General features: G+C 41.8%; 2 protein-coding genes across 3 annotated transcripts in view; both read right to left on the reverse strand.

Moving 5' to 3' along the window:
• Window positions 1–8,072: 8,072 nt before the first annotated feature.
• On the reverse strand, window positions 8,073–17,681 carry LOC138328010 (uncharacterized). Its single transcript, XM_069274573.1, has 2 exons — window positions 15,607–17,681; window positions 8,073–9,054 (listed from the first exon to the last, which is right to left on the reverse strand). Exon 2 carries the CDS (start codon window positions 9,051–9,053, stop codon window positions 8,358–8,360), a length of 696 nt encoding a protein of 231 aa, XP_069130674.1. The 5' UTR covers window position 9,054; window positions 15,607–17,681; the 3' UTR covers window positions 8,073–8,357.
• Window positions 17,682–17,719: 38 nt separating this feature from the next.
• LOC138328006 (pancreatic secretory granule membrane major glycoprotein GP2-like) overlaps window positions 17,720–18,294 on the reverse strand; it is a 35,517-nt gene continuing 34,942 nt past the window's right edge. Inside the window, exon 7 of one of the 2 annotated variants that reach the window (XM_069274566.1) lies at window positions 17,720–18,135. In XM_069274566.1, coding sequence (XP_069130667.1) covers window positions 17,751–18,135 — 385 coding nt within the window. In that variant the 3' untranslated portion in view covers window positions 17,720–17,750. The remainder of the gene's footprint in view (window positions 18,136–18,294) is intronic. The other variant, XM_069274568.1, reaches the window with a different exon arrangement.

Consider the following 18,294-nt stretch of genomic DNA (forward strand, 5'->3'; position numbering starts at 1 on the left):
CAATATATCATTACAGTTTTGTAGATTCCCCCAGAACCTTAATTGCACATATTGCATTTTGATACATGCACTGATCTGTGTGACAATATCGGCCCCGCAGGTAGATTGAAAGAATTTTATCTGCTGCCCCTATTGCATGATCGTAAAATGCGAATAAATAGGATTTTATATTTTCTCTTCTACCACTTTGTTCTTCATAACGTTGTTCTCGGCAGCGTCTCACTTTTGATCTTCGGTTGAGCGCTTGCCCAAATGAGGTAGGCGCTGGGTTCTGCCCCCTATCCTAGACACACCAAAGTCTATAAAAGTAGTACATGTAGTTTCTGCTCCTGCTTAGCTCTCAGCATACAGACAGTAGAACGACTGGTTTACCGGTGTCAGTTTAATGTTACCGGGTGGGGTGTTTTGTTTGGTGTCTTCGTTGGCATGTTTCATTGATATAGCACTTTACAAAAGGCAAGATTTGCACTAGACACAACATGAATATACATGTACCCCATTCTCCAAACACACATTGCGCACTTCATACACGCGTCCTAGAACGTTAATATAACCAATCAAACAAACAAAGTTTCGAGGACGGGATGGAACAAGTGTTTTCGCAAAGACGGTTGCCTTTCACATTACGGCATTTCTCTTGGTCGTATGCAAGCCATCAGGAGGGACTGATATGATAGCTTGTTTCACATTGTGTACGAATCCAATGAGACCGAACACATCAAAGAATTCAATCAAACACTTAAATCATATATATGTCTGACTCAACACTTTTTCACGGCGCAGATATGTGGATATGAAGGATAGGGATATTCTACCCGAAGGTCACATATTGTCGTAAAACTCGAGTCGTGCCGATGGTTTTAGTTTGTGACCCTCGTGTAGATTATCCCTACCCTTCATATCCACATATGGAAGGGTATTTTTCTCATACATCTATGTTTTATTGTAATTTACCTGCTGCCCCTATTGCATGATCGTAAAAGGCGACTAAATTTAGGATCTTATCTTTTCTCTTCTTCCTAACTGACTTTATCTTTCCTAATGCCTCCCTTGGCATCGCCTCACTTTTGGCCTTTAGTTGAGCGTTCGCCCCTGTGAGGAAGGCTCTGGGTTCTGTCCCCTGGCCGAGACACACCAAAGTCTATAAAAGTGGTAGTTTCTGCTCCTGCCTAGCGCTCAGCATACAGGGAGTGGGACGACTGGTTCGGCCGTTGTCAGTATAATGTGACCGGGTGGGGTGTGTTGCTTGGTGTCTTCGGCGGCATGTTTCAGTGATATAGCACTATAAAAAGGGCAATAGTTCCACTATACAAGAAGACACAACACGAATATACCGCAGTCTCCCGAAACACGCACCTCGCACAACATACACGCAACACTACGCATACATGGGAGGCCGTCCTTACATGACCATAGCTGTTAATAGGACGTTAATAAATCAAACAAACAAACAAACAAGGGTATTTTTCTCATACATCTATGTTTTATTGTAATTTAACTACTATGAATATTCGCCATTTTGAAATAAATTTGAAAATAACGCGGCAAAAGGGCAATTCTCCATACATAAAATTGTGTGGTATTTTCGGCGCAAATCCCGTTGTTTGTATCTTGGGTTTTATTTCAGAATATTTTATTGTCAGATGTTAAAAACAATAGGAATTGGGCAACAAACAACATACCTTTATACGCACTCTATATCAATACATGTATTAACAATACATACAAATCAATAAACTAATATTTATTTATTGAAGTAATATCGATTAATATTTTATCAATTGAGGATGATATTTAAGGATTAAGACATTGATCAAAAATCATTTGATACAAACTGTCTCCTAGTTTACATCGTTACATGTAGATTAAAATGATTTTAGATATTCAACGATATTTATTGGTTACCCTGACAAAGCATTGAGCTTGATCAAGTATCGCTTAATTATAGTTTCTGCTCCTGCTTAGCGCTCAGCAAACGGGGAGTGGGACGACTGGTTCGCCCGTTGTCAGTATAATGTGACCGGGTGGGGTGTGTTGCTTGGTGTCTTCGGCGGCATGCTTCAGTGATATAGCACTATAAAAAGGGCAATAGTTCCACTATACAAGAAGACATAACATGAATTTACCGCAGTCTCCCAAAACACGCACCTCGCACAACATACACGCAAACACACCGCATACATGGGAGGCCGTCCTTACATGACCATAGCTGTTAATAGGACGTTAATTAATCAAACAAACAAACAAACAAAGCTTAATTATAATAATATCATGTATTGCCAGTGGTATATCATTATCAAGTTCCAAATAGAATATTAAAAGGAGCCGTCTTGCGTTGACGTATAAAGGAATTCACAATGTAACAAATGGTGCTCACGATCTTCGTTTTTGTATCTTTCAAAGTAACCAAGCCTAGTTTCCGAGAAAAATAAAATTGTACCAATAAAATAGTAATTTGTTTAACACTATGACGTCACGAGGCTGTAATACATGGATAGCCATGTAGTACAGCATGAGTGTATTGTGTGAAACCAGCCAGTATTACTTCTTTATGTACATTTATGAGGAAAACGGTATTCAGTAGTGGTTGGTAAATAAACATGAAACTGCTGTATTTAAGGGAGTAGCGGTCTTTAGGTTTATTTTTAACGGCCATTAACATTTTACACCGGTCATGCTATATAATATGATTAACATCTGCAGGCTGACGACAGTTAAACAAGTCGTTATCATTTCTAAATATATCGATTACAAAGTTTGGAAACCCAATACCATTGTTATAATTAGACTACAATGTCAAGTTTCCGTGTGCCAAGGTTGTTACGTAAATTCCAATGTTTTCGGAAGCTCTATGTTTATAGTTAACAACAGAAATAGGGTCATGTATACTGATCAAAAGAATTTCTGCCCATTACACAACCACAATATGTGTTATTGTGCATTGTGAATTAAAACACCGACTTCATTCAGTTGTCCTATGACTGCTTTGTTAATAACCTTATGTCAGTGTTATTTTTACATAGATACGTTGTCCATTGTTAACAGTTTTGATTTACTGGTTTATATATGAATACATACATACTTCACATGCATTTTAAAGTACATGGCCATTACGTTATATATCAGATATAACACAACCAGTCTTTGTCCCTGGAAGGATGCTGGTTGAGGAAACCAGTTAGTACAAAGATCTGAAAGAACAGGTTTTACAGAATCAGCAATTGTTTCAATGTTAACATCAATTTGGTGTGCCGCATTCTAAAAATGGTGTAGTTATTTTTTTTGGAAGACAAGACTGAACATTTAGTTTTATCTGCCTGTATATTTCACGGATGTTATTAAATCTGAATGGTAATGGCATGTCTAAAAGTACTAAACACACATAAATTGTCATTCTATTCAAAGAAACTAGAACGCAAATAAATGTTATGGCACATTTAAGTTAAATGTGCCGTATCAGGCCAAACATTTTGACATTTTATATATTCTTCAATATTATATCGAAAACGTTCAGATATGATGAATTATAAGCTGTGCAAATCTTTCAAAAGGATGTAAGTATTATTATTCTCACAAATTAATGGTGAATAAAATATGAAAAGCTCTTCGTGAATCGTTGGTGTGAAAATTACGGCACTTATGAAATAATAACATTGTATATACATCTACAAACAAGAGGCCCAGATGGCCTGTATCGCTCACTTGTTCTGTTATGCCAAGTAATATTCTGAGAATAGGACCATTGTTTCTTTTCTGAAGGATTTTAAATAATTAAATCTATTTCTACTCTTTCTGCTCCTGGGGATTTGAGCCAAGATTTATACAAACTCCCTTTTCTGGGAGATGTTTGTGACCAGTTTTGTGACTAGTAGCGATTTATATGGAATAATGATAGACGGGCGCCGCGCCATGGGCCAGGTATGCTAACAGGTGTGCTAACAAAGTTAAAATTTAAAGCCTGTATCAATAACATATATATTTAATGCTATTAACAATCTATAGTTCACCGTTGCAAACAGATAACAAACGTTATACAACTTATACTCCAAAACGTTCTTTCAATTTTAAAACTTAAAAGGTCCGCGGATTCAATTGATAAAGAAGCTGTTTGTACCATTAAAAAACCGATACTCTGTACACACAATAATCTTCAAAATGAAGCGCCCTTGGTAACAAATATGCTCTGTCGTTATCACTCAAACACAAGACCAGATTTTAGCGCAATGTGTTTATTTTTACTTAGTGCCATAGAAATTAATTTTCATCATGATGATGTCATACACAAACGACCAGCTCTCGACCAAAAAATGCTACCTATAAACTGCGTCTTTTTTGTAATTGTCTGCCCCTTTGTCCATGACGGTTTTCTGAATATTGGCACAAAACAAATTAGCCAGTGTACAGTAGAGGCTAACAATTCAGACAATAAAAGGAAATTCTTAGTTGAAGTTGTAAGTTTCTGATATAATTAATGATTTTAGCCTTAAAAGGTCGAGGTCATTCATTTGAACAAACCCGGTAGCCCTTTATCCCAACAAACTATAATGTACATGCCCAATATTTTGTTTCCACGCCTCATAGTCGTTGAATAGAAGAAAACAATTAACGATTTTAGCCTATTTGACCCCTCCGACCATATATTGCGATAAAGACATTTTATTTGAACCACGCATTGAAGGCCGTCCTGTCATGACCCTGGCTATAATAGGACGTAAATATAATAAAACAAACCAAATTTGAACCAACTGTCTAGCCCTTCATCCCAGCATTCTGCACTGGCCTGCAGGTGGGCGTTAGAATTGTACCTGCTGCCCCTATTGCATGATCGTAAAAGGCGACTAAATTTAGGATCTTATCTTTCTCTTCTTCCAAACTGACTTTATCTTTCCTAATGCCTCCTTGGCATCGCCTCACTTTTGGCCTTGAGTTGAGCGTTCTGAGGAAGGCTCTGGGTTCTGCCCTGGCCGAGACACACCAAAGTCTATAAAAGTGGTAGTTTCTGCTCTGCTTAGCGCTCAGCATACAGGGAGTTGGACGACTGGTGGCCCGTTGTCGTATAATGTGACCGGGTGGGGTGTGTTGCTTGGTGCATCGGCGGATGCTTCAGTGTTATAGCATAAAAAGGGCAATAGTTCTGCACATTTTAAGTGCTCAAGAGTTGTGTGCTTGAGGTAGATAAAGGCATTTTTTGAGGAGTAGTTTTGAATATATAATAGGCATATTGTAATGCTTCACGTTGGTTTGCTTTTGTGTTTATCTATTTTAATTAGGAATATGATATTTACAAATAGAATCATGTAATCTGTAGGAATTTATGATAGAATTATGGTGATAAATAATTCTATTAGATTATAATCGTATAGCTGTGTACACATTCCATGTTTTAGTATGTTATCTGTATCATTTAGTGTTCTTGATGGCCCTACAGGTGGGGCGTAAGAATTGTACCTGCTGTCCCTATTGCATGATCTTAAGAGGCGACTAAATTTAGGATATTATCTTTTGTCTTCTTCCTAACTGAATTTATCTTTCCTAATGCCTCCCTTGGCAACGCCTCACTTTTGGCCTTGAGTTGAGCGTTCGTCCCTGTGAGGAAGGCTCTGGGTTCTGTCTCCTTGCCGAGACACACCAAAGTCTTTTATAAAAGTGGTAGTTTCTGCACCAGCTTATCGCTCAGCATACAGGGAGTGGGACGACTGGTTCGCCCGTTGTCAGTATAATGTGACCGGGTGGGGTTTGTTGCTTGGTGTCTGCGGCGGCATACTTCAGTGATATAACTCTATAAACTGGGCAACAGTTCCACTATATAAGAAGACACTACATTAATATACCGCAGTCTCCAAAAACACGCACCTCGCACAACATACACGCAGCACACCGCATGCATGGGAGGCCGTCCTTACATGACCATAGCTGGTAATAGGACGTTAATTAATCAAACAAACAAACAATGGTTAAGTTTTTACTAAGCTAACCAATATAACAACATTGTATTCTTTGTCATGATATAATTCTTATATTTATTTTGACATTGATATTACATTACGCATTTCATTACACTATTGTCGACGAATATCTTAAATTACGGCAACTGGTCCTGAAGACATCCTTACGGTAGACCGTCCCTAGTGGTTTTCTCTTTAGAAGACTGAAGCTAGAAACATGATATGGATATATTCTTTTATGGGAAGTGAGCCTTCCGTGTATAGTGGAGATGGTAATTCGCGTTGTGTTTTAGTATATATGGCTCATCACCCATTCCTCAAGTTCTCCCTCTGCAATGTTCTTTTGAGATTCCGGCGGGACACAATGGAAAGTATAACCAGAAGATGAAATAAATGTCAACAGTTTATTATATAAACATAAAGTAAACAGATAACAAAAGTAAAAAGTAGAAAAATTATCCTGGATCTAATCGGAATGGACAAAGTATTTGATTCCAGCTATAACAATTTCAGTATGTAAATTACCCATAATAAAAACTCCTGAACTGAATAGAATCATAAAATAAGGTTAACAAAAGATTCGACAATTTACTAAACCCCAAGATATCTGTTAACAATAAAATTCCCTAAAATAGAACTAAAAGGAACAAAGGGAGATAACCTCAACAAAAGTTAACAACAAAGGGAGACAATTCTCATAACAAATAAAATACGGTATAGGTAAACACTCGATAACGGTTTCATTTAACAAATAGCCCTGACTTATAGAATATGTGATAACCAAAATATGAATAATCAACAATTAGCCCTTCTTATTAACAATAACATAAATAATTCAAAAATACTTTATATAACAATTTGTATAATAAGAATACTATTATATTTCCAAGAAAAATATATAATAAGAAATACCCCAGTTACTAAGATCCAATGAAATCTGATAATATATATATGATATTTATAGACCAATTGACTTAATCAATTGGTCTCCTGTATGCGTAATAACCACCCCCCATACAACGTACTAATTACTGACCTAATGTCCCAACTATTGACCTTTAACCCCGAGTAACAGGACAGACTGACATCCTGACCTACACACGCTGCCAGAGCACAGGTTTAATTTAGATATGGAATTTAATAACTTTGCACAACATTTACAGTGAAGTTAATAGTGGAAGTTCTGAGGGTTTAACCATTCTTATCCCTAGCGCCTAGGGCCGACCTAAACCTACTTGTCTCACCCTAGCACGCACGATACCCGTTCAACCGAGGCGCTGTCAACGCACCCTCATCCCCCACCATTCCCGGTACGACAAAATTATATATACGCTTGCCCACTGTTCGAGACCCCAAATAGAATCAATGTGCTTCTCTATAGTGCCTAGCCATCATTATAATTATTTGTCACTATTATACACATCCCCAGTAAAATAGACGGTAAAAACCTGTCTTTCTCCTAGGTAATGTAAACCCGAAATGTCTAATTCCCTTCTGTACTAGTTTCATTATCACTGACCAGTAGTAATTACGCTATATCCGGCCGACATACGCAATATCACTTCACAGCCAGCTTACTGTTTATTTATACTAGTTACAGTTGTTACATATTACCAACGGAACGATTCCCGTATTATTTTATTCAATTTCATATGTATATTCTATTTGAATTTGGAGGTAATAAGGAGGCATGGTGCACCATAGTGCCTCCATTCCGGAGACTGCTGGCACTTACCAGTGAATGGGCTGGCTCAACCAGTCCTGCAACCAATCTGCTGTATCGCGTGCGCGCACGAGTATTTATACCTGCCGCGCGGTAGAAACGATGGCCCACATTGCTTGTCGCTACTCACGATCGACCAATCACAGCGCTCCGCACATCGCTCCGAAGGTTGTAGTTTCCATCATGGCCGCCTGTAGCGCCGGTTTCGAACAACTGAAATGTACCTTGGCTCTCTACAGCTCCCTAAGACCGTAATTACTCGTAAATTAGTAACGCTTTAAATAGGTAAGCTTTATATATATTACTTGTACTCTTATTCCACCCAGAGGAGATTCTAATAGCTAGCAAATACATCATAGCCATTTCCCGCCAAAGCCTTCTCCGTTACATACCTCCCCCCCCCCCCCAGTCAATGTTTAAAACCTTAACGATTGACTAGCTAACATCTATATATTCCAATATTACTCTGAAAGTTGTAGTTGTCAGCGTGAGTAGCTTCAAGATGTCTGCCTGTCTGATATATTTAACCATATAAAAAAAAAATTATTATTACTTATTTCATCTTAAAATAATCGATAATAGTTGATAAACCTGATAATAATAATACAAAAAAAAAAAATATAAAAATAATCCTCTCTCACACCGTATCATACCTGGGGGCCAATCACTCTCACTCTTACCCCATTCACTCACACATACAAATACCTCTCAAAGTCGAATCGCGGGGCTTCGTATGGGGTACGGACCACAGTGCCCCGCACCCGACGATAGCCCCGGACTCGCCCCCCTACGTCCTCAGATCCAACAACCACATCCCGGGAGTTCAGGGCGGAGGGGTCTCTCCGGGGAAAGAAGACGGTCTGCCTCATGGCATGCCGGAGCCGGGCCGCCTCCTCCCTCCCCGGGAGACTCCTCCTACTTGAACCCCCCTGTCCTTCTTCCGACTCTGTCCCGTTCCCTCCCTCTTTGGCGGATTCTGGCCGCAGCGTCCTCTGGGGTCCCTCCGCTGGGGTCGGCTTCACTGGTCGGCATGGCGGCAGCGGTGGGCGTGCCATCCTCGGGCTGATATACCTGTTATTGGCCACCTCCCTCCGGTGGATGAAGCTATCTAGTACCTGGACGGCATGGTCCCGCTGTATGTGGGCCCTGCACCTGGTGCGGCGACTAAACTGCCGCCTGCACCAGGTGCATTCCTGAAGTATCGACAGGCGCTGGTGTATGCGAGTCCAGTGCTCCATAAGCCTCTGTTGTCGCCGGAACAGTCCCAATGGGGCACAGGCTGCTACCGGACACGGCATTCCTTCCTCCTTCCACGGTTCTCTCCCATCCAACTCCTCTTCCCTCATGAATTCATTTACTTCATCTTCCTCGTACGTAATCTCCATCCTGCAACCCAAGCATAACGCCCATGATCCGCAATAGCCAAGGCTGTACAGGCTCTATTATGTTTATCCATATATATATATATATATTTTTTTTTACTCGGGACTGCCTCGCCCCTATCAATGTTTATTTACAATCTTATCATCCCTCCTATACTCTGTGTATATACCATCCTATATAACATGTATTTATATGCGACACTATCTAGGGGAGAGGTTTAAATGCAACACGCTCAGTTCATGGTAACCTATGTCTAGCCCAATATATATCAACCTCCCATAACCCAAACTAGTAACCCTGTACGCTTTATGGGGAGTAAATCTGTGGTGGCTTGACCGTCCGACCCACCCTAGTCCTATTCCTTACTTCTGAGGCGGGGCTATTATTCCTGTGATTAGTTTTGTTACTACTACCATCTATCGGAGGCCTAACCTCCAATGTCCCATGAGACTCAAGTGCTGAGTCTTCCAAACCCTGGCTTATAGACAACCTCCCCCCAGACTCATGCACTGAGTCTTCCAACCAACTTACAGGAGTACTATCCCCTAGATATGGTTTCAGCTGATCTATGTGAACATTTATTGCCCTAGCAGTGGATGCCCTTTGAATCGTATATGTCACGTCTGATAATTTATCGGTGATCAGGTAAGGACCTGTCCACCCTAATTCTAGTTTTTGACCTGCAGCTGGAGGATACCACCTCCATACCCAAGATCCCCTCCTGAGTTCTTTATCTTTTGATCCCCTGTCATAATATTTCTTTTGTCTTTTAGCAGACACATTTAACTTTTGGCTCGCCGTTTCAAACGCTGTGTTCATTGCGTGCTGCATCCATTCAACATATGCTACTGGACACGAGTTTTCTGTATCCGGCGGAAGTCCAACCATGAGATCAATGGGCAGCGTCACCTCTCTTCCCAACATCAGCCTGTTTGGAGAACAGCCTGTGCTGCTATGTTCCGAAGATCGGTAGGCTAGCATGAGATAAGGAAGATGATCGTCCCAGTCCTCTTTATTTTCGTGTGCGAAGGCCGCTAGCATCCTCTTCATTGTTCTGTTGAACCTTTCCACCAGTCCGTCAGATTGTGGTCGGTAAGGTGAAGTTCTCGTTTTTCCGACATCGAGTTTGTGACAGACAGTCTGAAACAGTTCTGACTCAAATTCCGCCCCCTGGTCAGTATGAATGAATTCAGGACAACCAAATCGGCAGAAGACCTCTGTCACCAGCTTATCGGCCACCGTGAGTGCTGTATGGTTTGGTACAGCAAAGGCTTCTTTCCATTTGGTGAAATAGTCTCCCACGACGATTATGTACGCATTGCCATTGTTGGACACCGGTAACCCGCCAAAGATGTCCACTGCCATATACTGCATTGGTCTGACTGGTCTAAATTGTTTAAGTGCCGATTTGTCTGATCCTGGCCCTGGTCTGCTCTTGGCGCAAAGATCGCACTGTTTACACCATCTGGCGATGTCGTCGGCCATTCCCACCCAGTAAAACCTTTTTTTAATTGCTGTTAATGATCTATCCCTACCGAAGTGTCCTGCCGTCCTCTTAACGTGCAATTCCTCAAAAATTTGTTTTCTTAGCTCTCGAGGTGCGATAAGTTGACTCGTTGGCAACGTGGGATCTGTCGTTCTGCGACAGTAGAGTAAACCATTAGTTATTTCCAGTGTTTGTCTCATTGCGTACAAGGTTTTAACCTCATTGTTCCAATTGGTGCCTCCTTCCGGTTGATCACCGTTGTTGCTGAGGATCTCCTTAATCTTTGCAATGGCTCCATCTTGATCTTGCATATGTATTAACTGAGCATTTGTCCATACCCCTATCCAGTTTGGAGTTTCATGAGATTCATTTTCTTTTGACAGGTCCAGCGATAGCTCCTGGGGAACCACTGGATGTATATGCCGCCCGTTTGGAAGTTCCACTTCCGGTTCAGTCACCACTCCCTGTTTTGGCATGACCTCTGGTTCTATTTGTATTTCCCAGTTCAGGCCCACTTCCTGTTTGGGTTCCACTTCCGGTTTCATATCTACTTCCGGTTTGAGCTCTACTTCCGGTTTGAGCTCTACTTCCGGTTTGTTATCTACTTCCGGTTTGAGCTCTACTTCCGGTTTGTTACAATCCGGGCAGCTACCTATCCTGCACTTCCTGATCATCTGACGTGACATAGCATCAGCATTGCCGTGTTGGGTTCCTGGCCGATAAATAATGTCAAAATCAAATGTTTCTAGTATGCTGATCCATCGTGCCAGGATGCCTTCTGGTTCCTTGAAATTCTTTAGCCAAACCAGTGGTGCGTGATCAGTTCTAACTGTGAATTTCCTGCCAGTCAGGTAATATTTGAAATGTTTGACGAACGTAACCACTGCGAGAAGTTCCCTTTTTGTTGTGCAGTAATTTCTTTGAGCCCCATTAAGAGTTTTGGCCGCATAGCAAATAACTTTCTCTTGCCCGTCCTGCAACTGGGACAGTACTGCCCCTATTCCTTCCGCGCTCGCGTCAGTGTCTAAGATGAACTTGTCATTGATGGATGGAAACGCAAGTATAGGTGCCGTCAACAGACTCTCTTTAAGCTTGAGGAAGGCTTCTTGACAATGGGTGTCCCAATGAAACTTGGCATTTTTCTTGAGCAGCCTTACTAGTGGGCTGGCGATTTGTGAGAAGTTATTTACAAATTTTCTGTAGTACCCTACTAAGCCTAAAAAGCTGCGTACTTCCGCGACGTTGCCCGGAACTTTCCATTCTTTAACTGCTGATGTTTTAATGGGATCACAACGAATCCCTTCCCCCGAAACTATGTGGCCCAAATATACTATTTCCCTCCTAAATAGTTCACATTTCTTAGGCTTGAGCTTCAAATTTGCTTGTCTGAACCGCCGAAAAACCAATTCGAGGTTGAGCAAAGTGGTTTCGAAATCTGAACCAAATACTATGACATCATCCAGGTAGCACAGACATTTTTTCCAGTTTAAACCTTTCAGGACCATCTCCATAAGTCTTTCGAACGTCGCGGCTGCATTGGCTAAACCACAAGGCATGACGTTGAACTCAAATAATCCCAAGTGTGTAGCAAAGGCTGTTTTGTGTTTGTCGGCTCTATCCATCTTTATTTGCCAATATCCACTGGCCATGTCCAGTGTACAAAACCACTTTGCTCCTGCCAAGGTATCTAGTGTGTCATCTATTCGTGGCAGCGGGTAGGCGTCTTTCCTCGTTACAGAGTTAATTCCCCTAAAGTCTATGCAGAATCTACATGATCCATCTTTTTTAGTAACCAGGCAAATAGGTGCTGACCAAGGACTGTCACTCGGTTCTACCACCCCCGCCTCCAGCATCTTCTGTAACTCCGTTTCTATGACTTCCTTCCTCGCTAAGGGCACTCGTCTCGGTGGGATTTTGATTGGCTTTGCTCCTTGGGTATCTATCCGATGAGCTGTCAGGTCTGTTTGACCTAACTTACCAGAAGCGTCTACAAATATGTCTTGGAACTGGATTATAAGTTTTGTGAGGGCTCCAATCTGTTCTTCCGTCAGACCTTCTGATGATCTCTCTACTAGTGGTCTCAAGTGTTCTGGTAGCTCAGATGTGTTGTTGTCGTCTGGTGTAACCTCGTGGACCTGTTGTACAGCATCCACCCTCCCCAACTGCGTATGGCGTGGGATCTTTACAGATCCCTTTCCCACATTGATCAAAGACACACACACCCTACCTCCCTTAGTACTGAACAAGCTATGCGCTAACAATAGCTGGTTGCCCTCAGTGTATTTGCTTGGTGAAACGCAGGCCAAAGTGCTGTCGACATTCCCCTCCAATCTTGCCTCTATAACCATCTCTGTCCCTGCTGGTATTCTAATAGTTTCTTTAACTCTGATACTCGCGCATGCCGGCCTATCACTATCCAGTTTTGTTAACAAGAGCTGTCCCCTGCTGGTGTGTAGCTTCTTCTTGGCTACATGTAATACACCATTATACTGTTCTAGGAAGTCTGTACCCAGTAACCCGGTAATGCCCCTTATATCGGCTACAACAAACTTGTGTCTAAATTGTTTAGCGTTGATAGTGAAATTCAACGTCACCTCCCCCTTAATGCCTAAACTTTTTCCATTTGCGGCCAGGAGTACCAGTCTACTTTCGGCTAACATTTTACTGTCTACTTCTAACCGATCTAACAACCCATGGGAGATTATGGAGACAGAAGAACCTGAGTCAATAAGTAACTGGTAATCCGCTCCATCTATATTGGCTTTTGCATATAAACATGACAGTGTTCTAGGCTTCAGCCGTACTGTCCTGGCAGTTTGCTGTATATCCTGTTCCCTGTGACTAAACTCCCTTGTAACCCCATGTTCACTAGCTAGTTTCCCCACCTTATGGTTTTGTTTTACCAGTCCCTCTACCTCAGAACGTAACTCAGACTTAGCAGTCACCATCTTGGGGTCATTTTCATCATAGGTGGAGGTATCAACTGGTATGTTTTGTTTGGCCTTATCAGACTCTGTACCTAACCCAGTGTCTATTCCCCTGGCTAAGGACGTGGCCCCGTTCTCAGCCGGCTCTAGTTTAACGCTTGTTTAGCTTGATTCTCACACTTATCAGTCATTTTCCCCGGTCTCCTAGGGCAGTTCAATTGCCTATGTTTTTTACTGCCGCAAAGGAAACACCTTCGCTGAACCCGACACCACATACCCCAAATACGCGGGAGATCAGCTCCCAACAGACCATTTTCATGTATCCAATCCTCAAACTGTTTGTCAATTTCTTGCTGGTTATGTGCCTCATTGCCGATACCGTCATCTTTAACTTTGTGTACTGTGTAGATGTTTCTTTCCTGCTTAGGTTTCCTGTTGCTATTTTCTGCTTTGTCTATAGCGTCGTACTCCGTGGCTAGGGCTATGGCTCTGTCCAGACTTGTAGGTTTGTTAAGAGCAACATATTTCTTAAGCTCGATGTTGTTAAGTCCGTCGATATACTGGTCTACCACTTGTGGTTCAAAGAAATTGAAGGGTGTCAACGGATAGGCTCGTTGGGCTAATCTCCTAACTGCATATCCATAATCGGATACACTTTCCTCCCTACCCCTACGCCTATTACGGTATTCACACCGGTGTGCTACTTCTAACTCCCTTGGGTTAAAGCGTTGTTCGATAGCCGCTTTCAGTGCTCCAAAATCAGTCATTTGCGTCACTGTAAGAGTACCTAACAGCTCCTGAGCTTGTCCCCGTAGGCTCATCGCCAACTGTGCCGCCTTCTCAGCTTGTCCCCAACCATTCCAAGCTGACACTTGCTCAAAGTGTGCTAGGTAAGCCGGCCAATCCGTAGATTTACCATCATATTTGTCAGGTTCTTTCTCGCGCCTTGTGACGGATATTCTTTTATTCCCTTGCTGGTAAGAATCGGCTTTAAAGTCTGCAGGTATTCTACCCTGTCCCCTTGGTTGTTCTTGTCTAGGACTCCAGACCTGAGTAAGTCTTTCCCTCCCCATTCTGCTCTGCATGGGCTCTATGATGGAGTAGTCTGGCAGGTATAGTTCTTTATTAAACTTGTTTCGGGTTCCATCATTTACCCTTGGCCTGGGTGTGCTATGCCTGTCACACCACCCATCCAGGTCGGCCTCGTACCCATCCCGCTGTCTGGTCCCCCCAGGTATCTGTGCCCACCGCTGTCTACGTAACTCATCGGTGTCGGAGCCCAGATGTCCTAAGCTAGAAAGGCGCCTTTCCTCATGTGTAGGAACAAACCTCGGGTTGCACCCGCCCATCCCCGGATGTATATGGGAAGCGTGATGACTGTCCCTAGACAAACCTCCCCTTTTATCGACAGGTTCGTGCACACCATCTAAAAAGCTGGCACATCTCCCCTCAAGGACTGACACACTATCTCCTGTTCTAACTCCTGATGAATGCTCATGAGGCATATGAGCTTTTTCCCTTTGCCTATTTCCCATATTTGCTGGATTAATTTCACTGTCCTGTCCCAGACCTATATATTCCCGATCCCCATGTCCCTTAGTACCTACACCCTGCGCCAAATCCTCCCTTCCCCTACAGGATGCAGTGAAACCATCCGGCTCACTATCCACCCCCCTACCGAACTCATTGCCTACTTGACGCAAACCACCTGAAGTTTCATCCAGTGTATCAGGCAAGCAAATCTGCTCTCGTGCACTGTTTCTAATACTGGAGGATCGCCCAATTCCAGAATCCCTAGTATCCCATATAGGTGTCTCTGGGACCCTACTCACACTCTCGGTAAGAATGTGTAGATTGCCCTGTCTCTCAGGCACCTGTAAATCCCGACCAAAGTCTAACTTGTCTCGGTTTGCTACCGAGCCCTGCCCATTAAAGTCTACAAAATCCGTATCCCCAACGGTAGAGTTATCTCTATAGTGCAGATCAGTATCTGCATCATCCCTTGTCTCACTAAAATGAACTTGACGTGCTGCTTGCCCTCCCCTAGATGGGCACTTATAACGGAATGCATTACTACCTCCTTCATCAAATTCTGGCTCTGTATCAATCAAACTATAATGCATAATGGCGTGTGCTATATACCTTATCTGTTCTGTCAACTTGCACTCGGCCAGGGGTTCTAAAATCAGAAAACAAAATGTGTTATTAGGGCATTTTCTCTCGGGTTTGGTTGCCAAATAAAGTCATTTGTGCGGGGATCTATACTGTTTTGTTTTATAACTTTCCATGTGTCTACACAACCAGAATCCTGGTCACAGCACCAAAATGTAGCAGGAGGGGGGTCTCGGCGAATGGGTGAGCCTTCCGTGTATAGTGGAGATGGTAATTCGCGTTGTGTTTTAGTATATATGGCTCATCACCCATTCCTCAAGTTCTCCCTCTGCAATGTTCTTTTGAGATTCCGGCGGGACACAATGGAAAGTATAACCAGAAGATGAAATAAATGTCAACAGTTTATTATATAAACATAAAGTAAACAGATAACAAAAGTAAAAAGTAGAAAAATTATCCTGGATCTAATCGGAATGGACAAAGTATTTGATTCCAGCTATAACAATTTCAGTATGTAAATTACCCATAATAAAAACTCCTGAACTGAATAGAATCATAAAATAAGGTTAACAAAAGATTCGACAATTTACTAAACCCCAAGATATCTGTTAACAATAAAATTCCCTAAAATAGAACTAAAAGGAACAAAGGGAGATAACCTCAACAAAAGTTAACAACAAAGGGAGACAATTCTCATAACAAATAAAATACGGTATAGGTAAACACTCGATAACGGTTTCATTTAACAAATAGCCCTGACTTATAGAATATGTGATAACCAAAATATGAATAATCAACAATTAGCCCTTCTTATTAACAATAACATAAATAATTCAAAAATACTTTATATAACAATTTGTATAATAAGAATACTATTATATTTCCAAGAAAAATATATAATAAGAAATACCCCAGTTACTAAGATCCAATGAAATCTGATAATATATATATGATATTTATAGACCAATTGACTTAATCAATTGGTCTCCTGTATGCGTAATAACCACCCCCCATACAACGTACTAATTACTGACCTAATGTCCCAACTATTGACCTTTAACCCCGAGTAACAGGACAGACTGACATCCTGACCTACACACGCTGCCAGAGCACAGGTTTAATTTAGATATGGAATTTAATAACTTTGCACAACATTTACAGTGAAGTTAATAGTGGAAGTTCTGAGGGTTTAACCATTCTTATCCCTAGCGCCTAGGGCCGACCTAAACCTACTTGTCTCACCCTAGCACGCACGATACCCGTTCAACCGAGGCGCTGTCAACGCACCCTCATCCCCCACCATTCCCGGTACGACAAAATTATATATACGCTTGCCCACTGTTCGAGACCCCAAATAGAATCAATGTGCTTCTCTATAGTGTCTAGCTATCGTTATAATTATTTGTCACTATTATACACATCACTAGTAAAATAGACGGTAAAAACCTGTCTTTCTCCTAAGTAATGTAAACCCGAAATGTCTAATTCCCTTCCGTACTAGTTTCATTATAACTGACAAGTAGTAAATACGCTATATCCGGCCGACATACGCAATATCACTTCACAGCCAGCTTACTGTTTATTTATACTAGTTACAGTTGTTACACATTACCAACGGGACGATTCCCGTATTATTTTATTCAATTTCATATGTATATTCTATTTGAATTTGGAGGTAATAAGGAGGCATGGTGCACCATAGTGCCTCCATTCCGGAGACTGCTGGCACTTACCAGTGAATGGGCTGGCTCAACCAGTCCTGCAACCAATCTGCTGTATCGCGTGCGCGCACGAGTATTTATACCTGCCGCGCGGTAGAAACGATGGCCCACATTGCTTGTCGCTACTCACGATCGACCAATAACAGCGCTCGGCACATCGCTCCGAAGGTTGTAGTTTCCATCATGGCCGCCTGTAGCGCCGGTTTCGAACAACTGAAATGTACCTTGGCTCTCTACAGCTCCCTAAGACCGTAATTACTCGTAAATTAGTAACGCTTTAAATAGGTAAGCTTTATATATATTACTTGTACTCTTATTTCACCCAGAGGAGATTCTAATAGCTAGCAAATACATCATAGCCATTTCCCGCCAAAGCCTGCTCCGTTACAGTGATTTTGAATCACGATTACTGGTCTATCTCCAGTAGGGACCACTCCATTTATCACAGGTTCATCACATTTGAATGCTTCTATGACCAAATGCTTCAGTGACCACGGACGGGTAGTTGTGCTCTTCGGGTTTTGGCTTCACAGGTGAGTTAGATTGTATTGCCTCGATGACCGAGGGTGGGCTTTTGAGCTCACCGGGTTTTGGTTTCACAGATTCATTCGAATTAGATTTGAATTCCTCGATGACAAAGGCCGTGCTTTTGTGCTTTCCATGTTTTGGGTCCATATGTTCATTAGATTTGAATGCTTCATGGACCAAGGGCGGGCAGTTGTTCTCTTCGGGTTTTGGTTTCACAGTAATTCTGTTCACAACATATTTGGTCCATTTTGTGTTAGTCAGTTTACATATACATGTACATGTAGCTGTGTCTCTCCATAGGAGGAAGTATCTGAGAGAAAGACAAAAAGAATAGTGCATAAAGCTAAGATCAACTAATACAATATGTAATATTGTATTGTGATGACATAGATCGTAAATATTATGATTGAATTCTAAATAATCTCGCTATAGATTAAAAAGTTGATGATACTTGTGTTTGTATTAATTA

This window comes from Argopecten irradians, chromosome 7 (genome assembly GCF_041381155.1).
Source record: "Argopecten irradians isolate NY chromosome 7, Ai_NY, whole genome shotgun sequence".
NCBI lineage: Eukaryota > Metazoa > Mollusca > Bivalvia > Pectinida > Pectinidae > Argopecten > Argopecten irradians.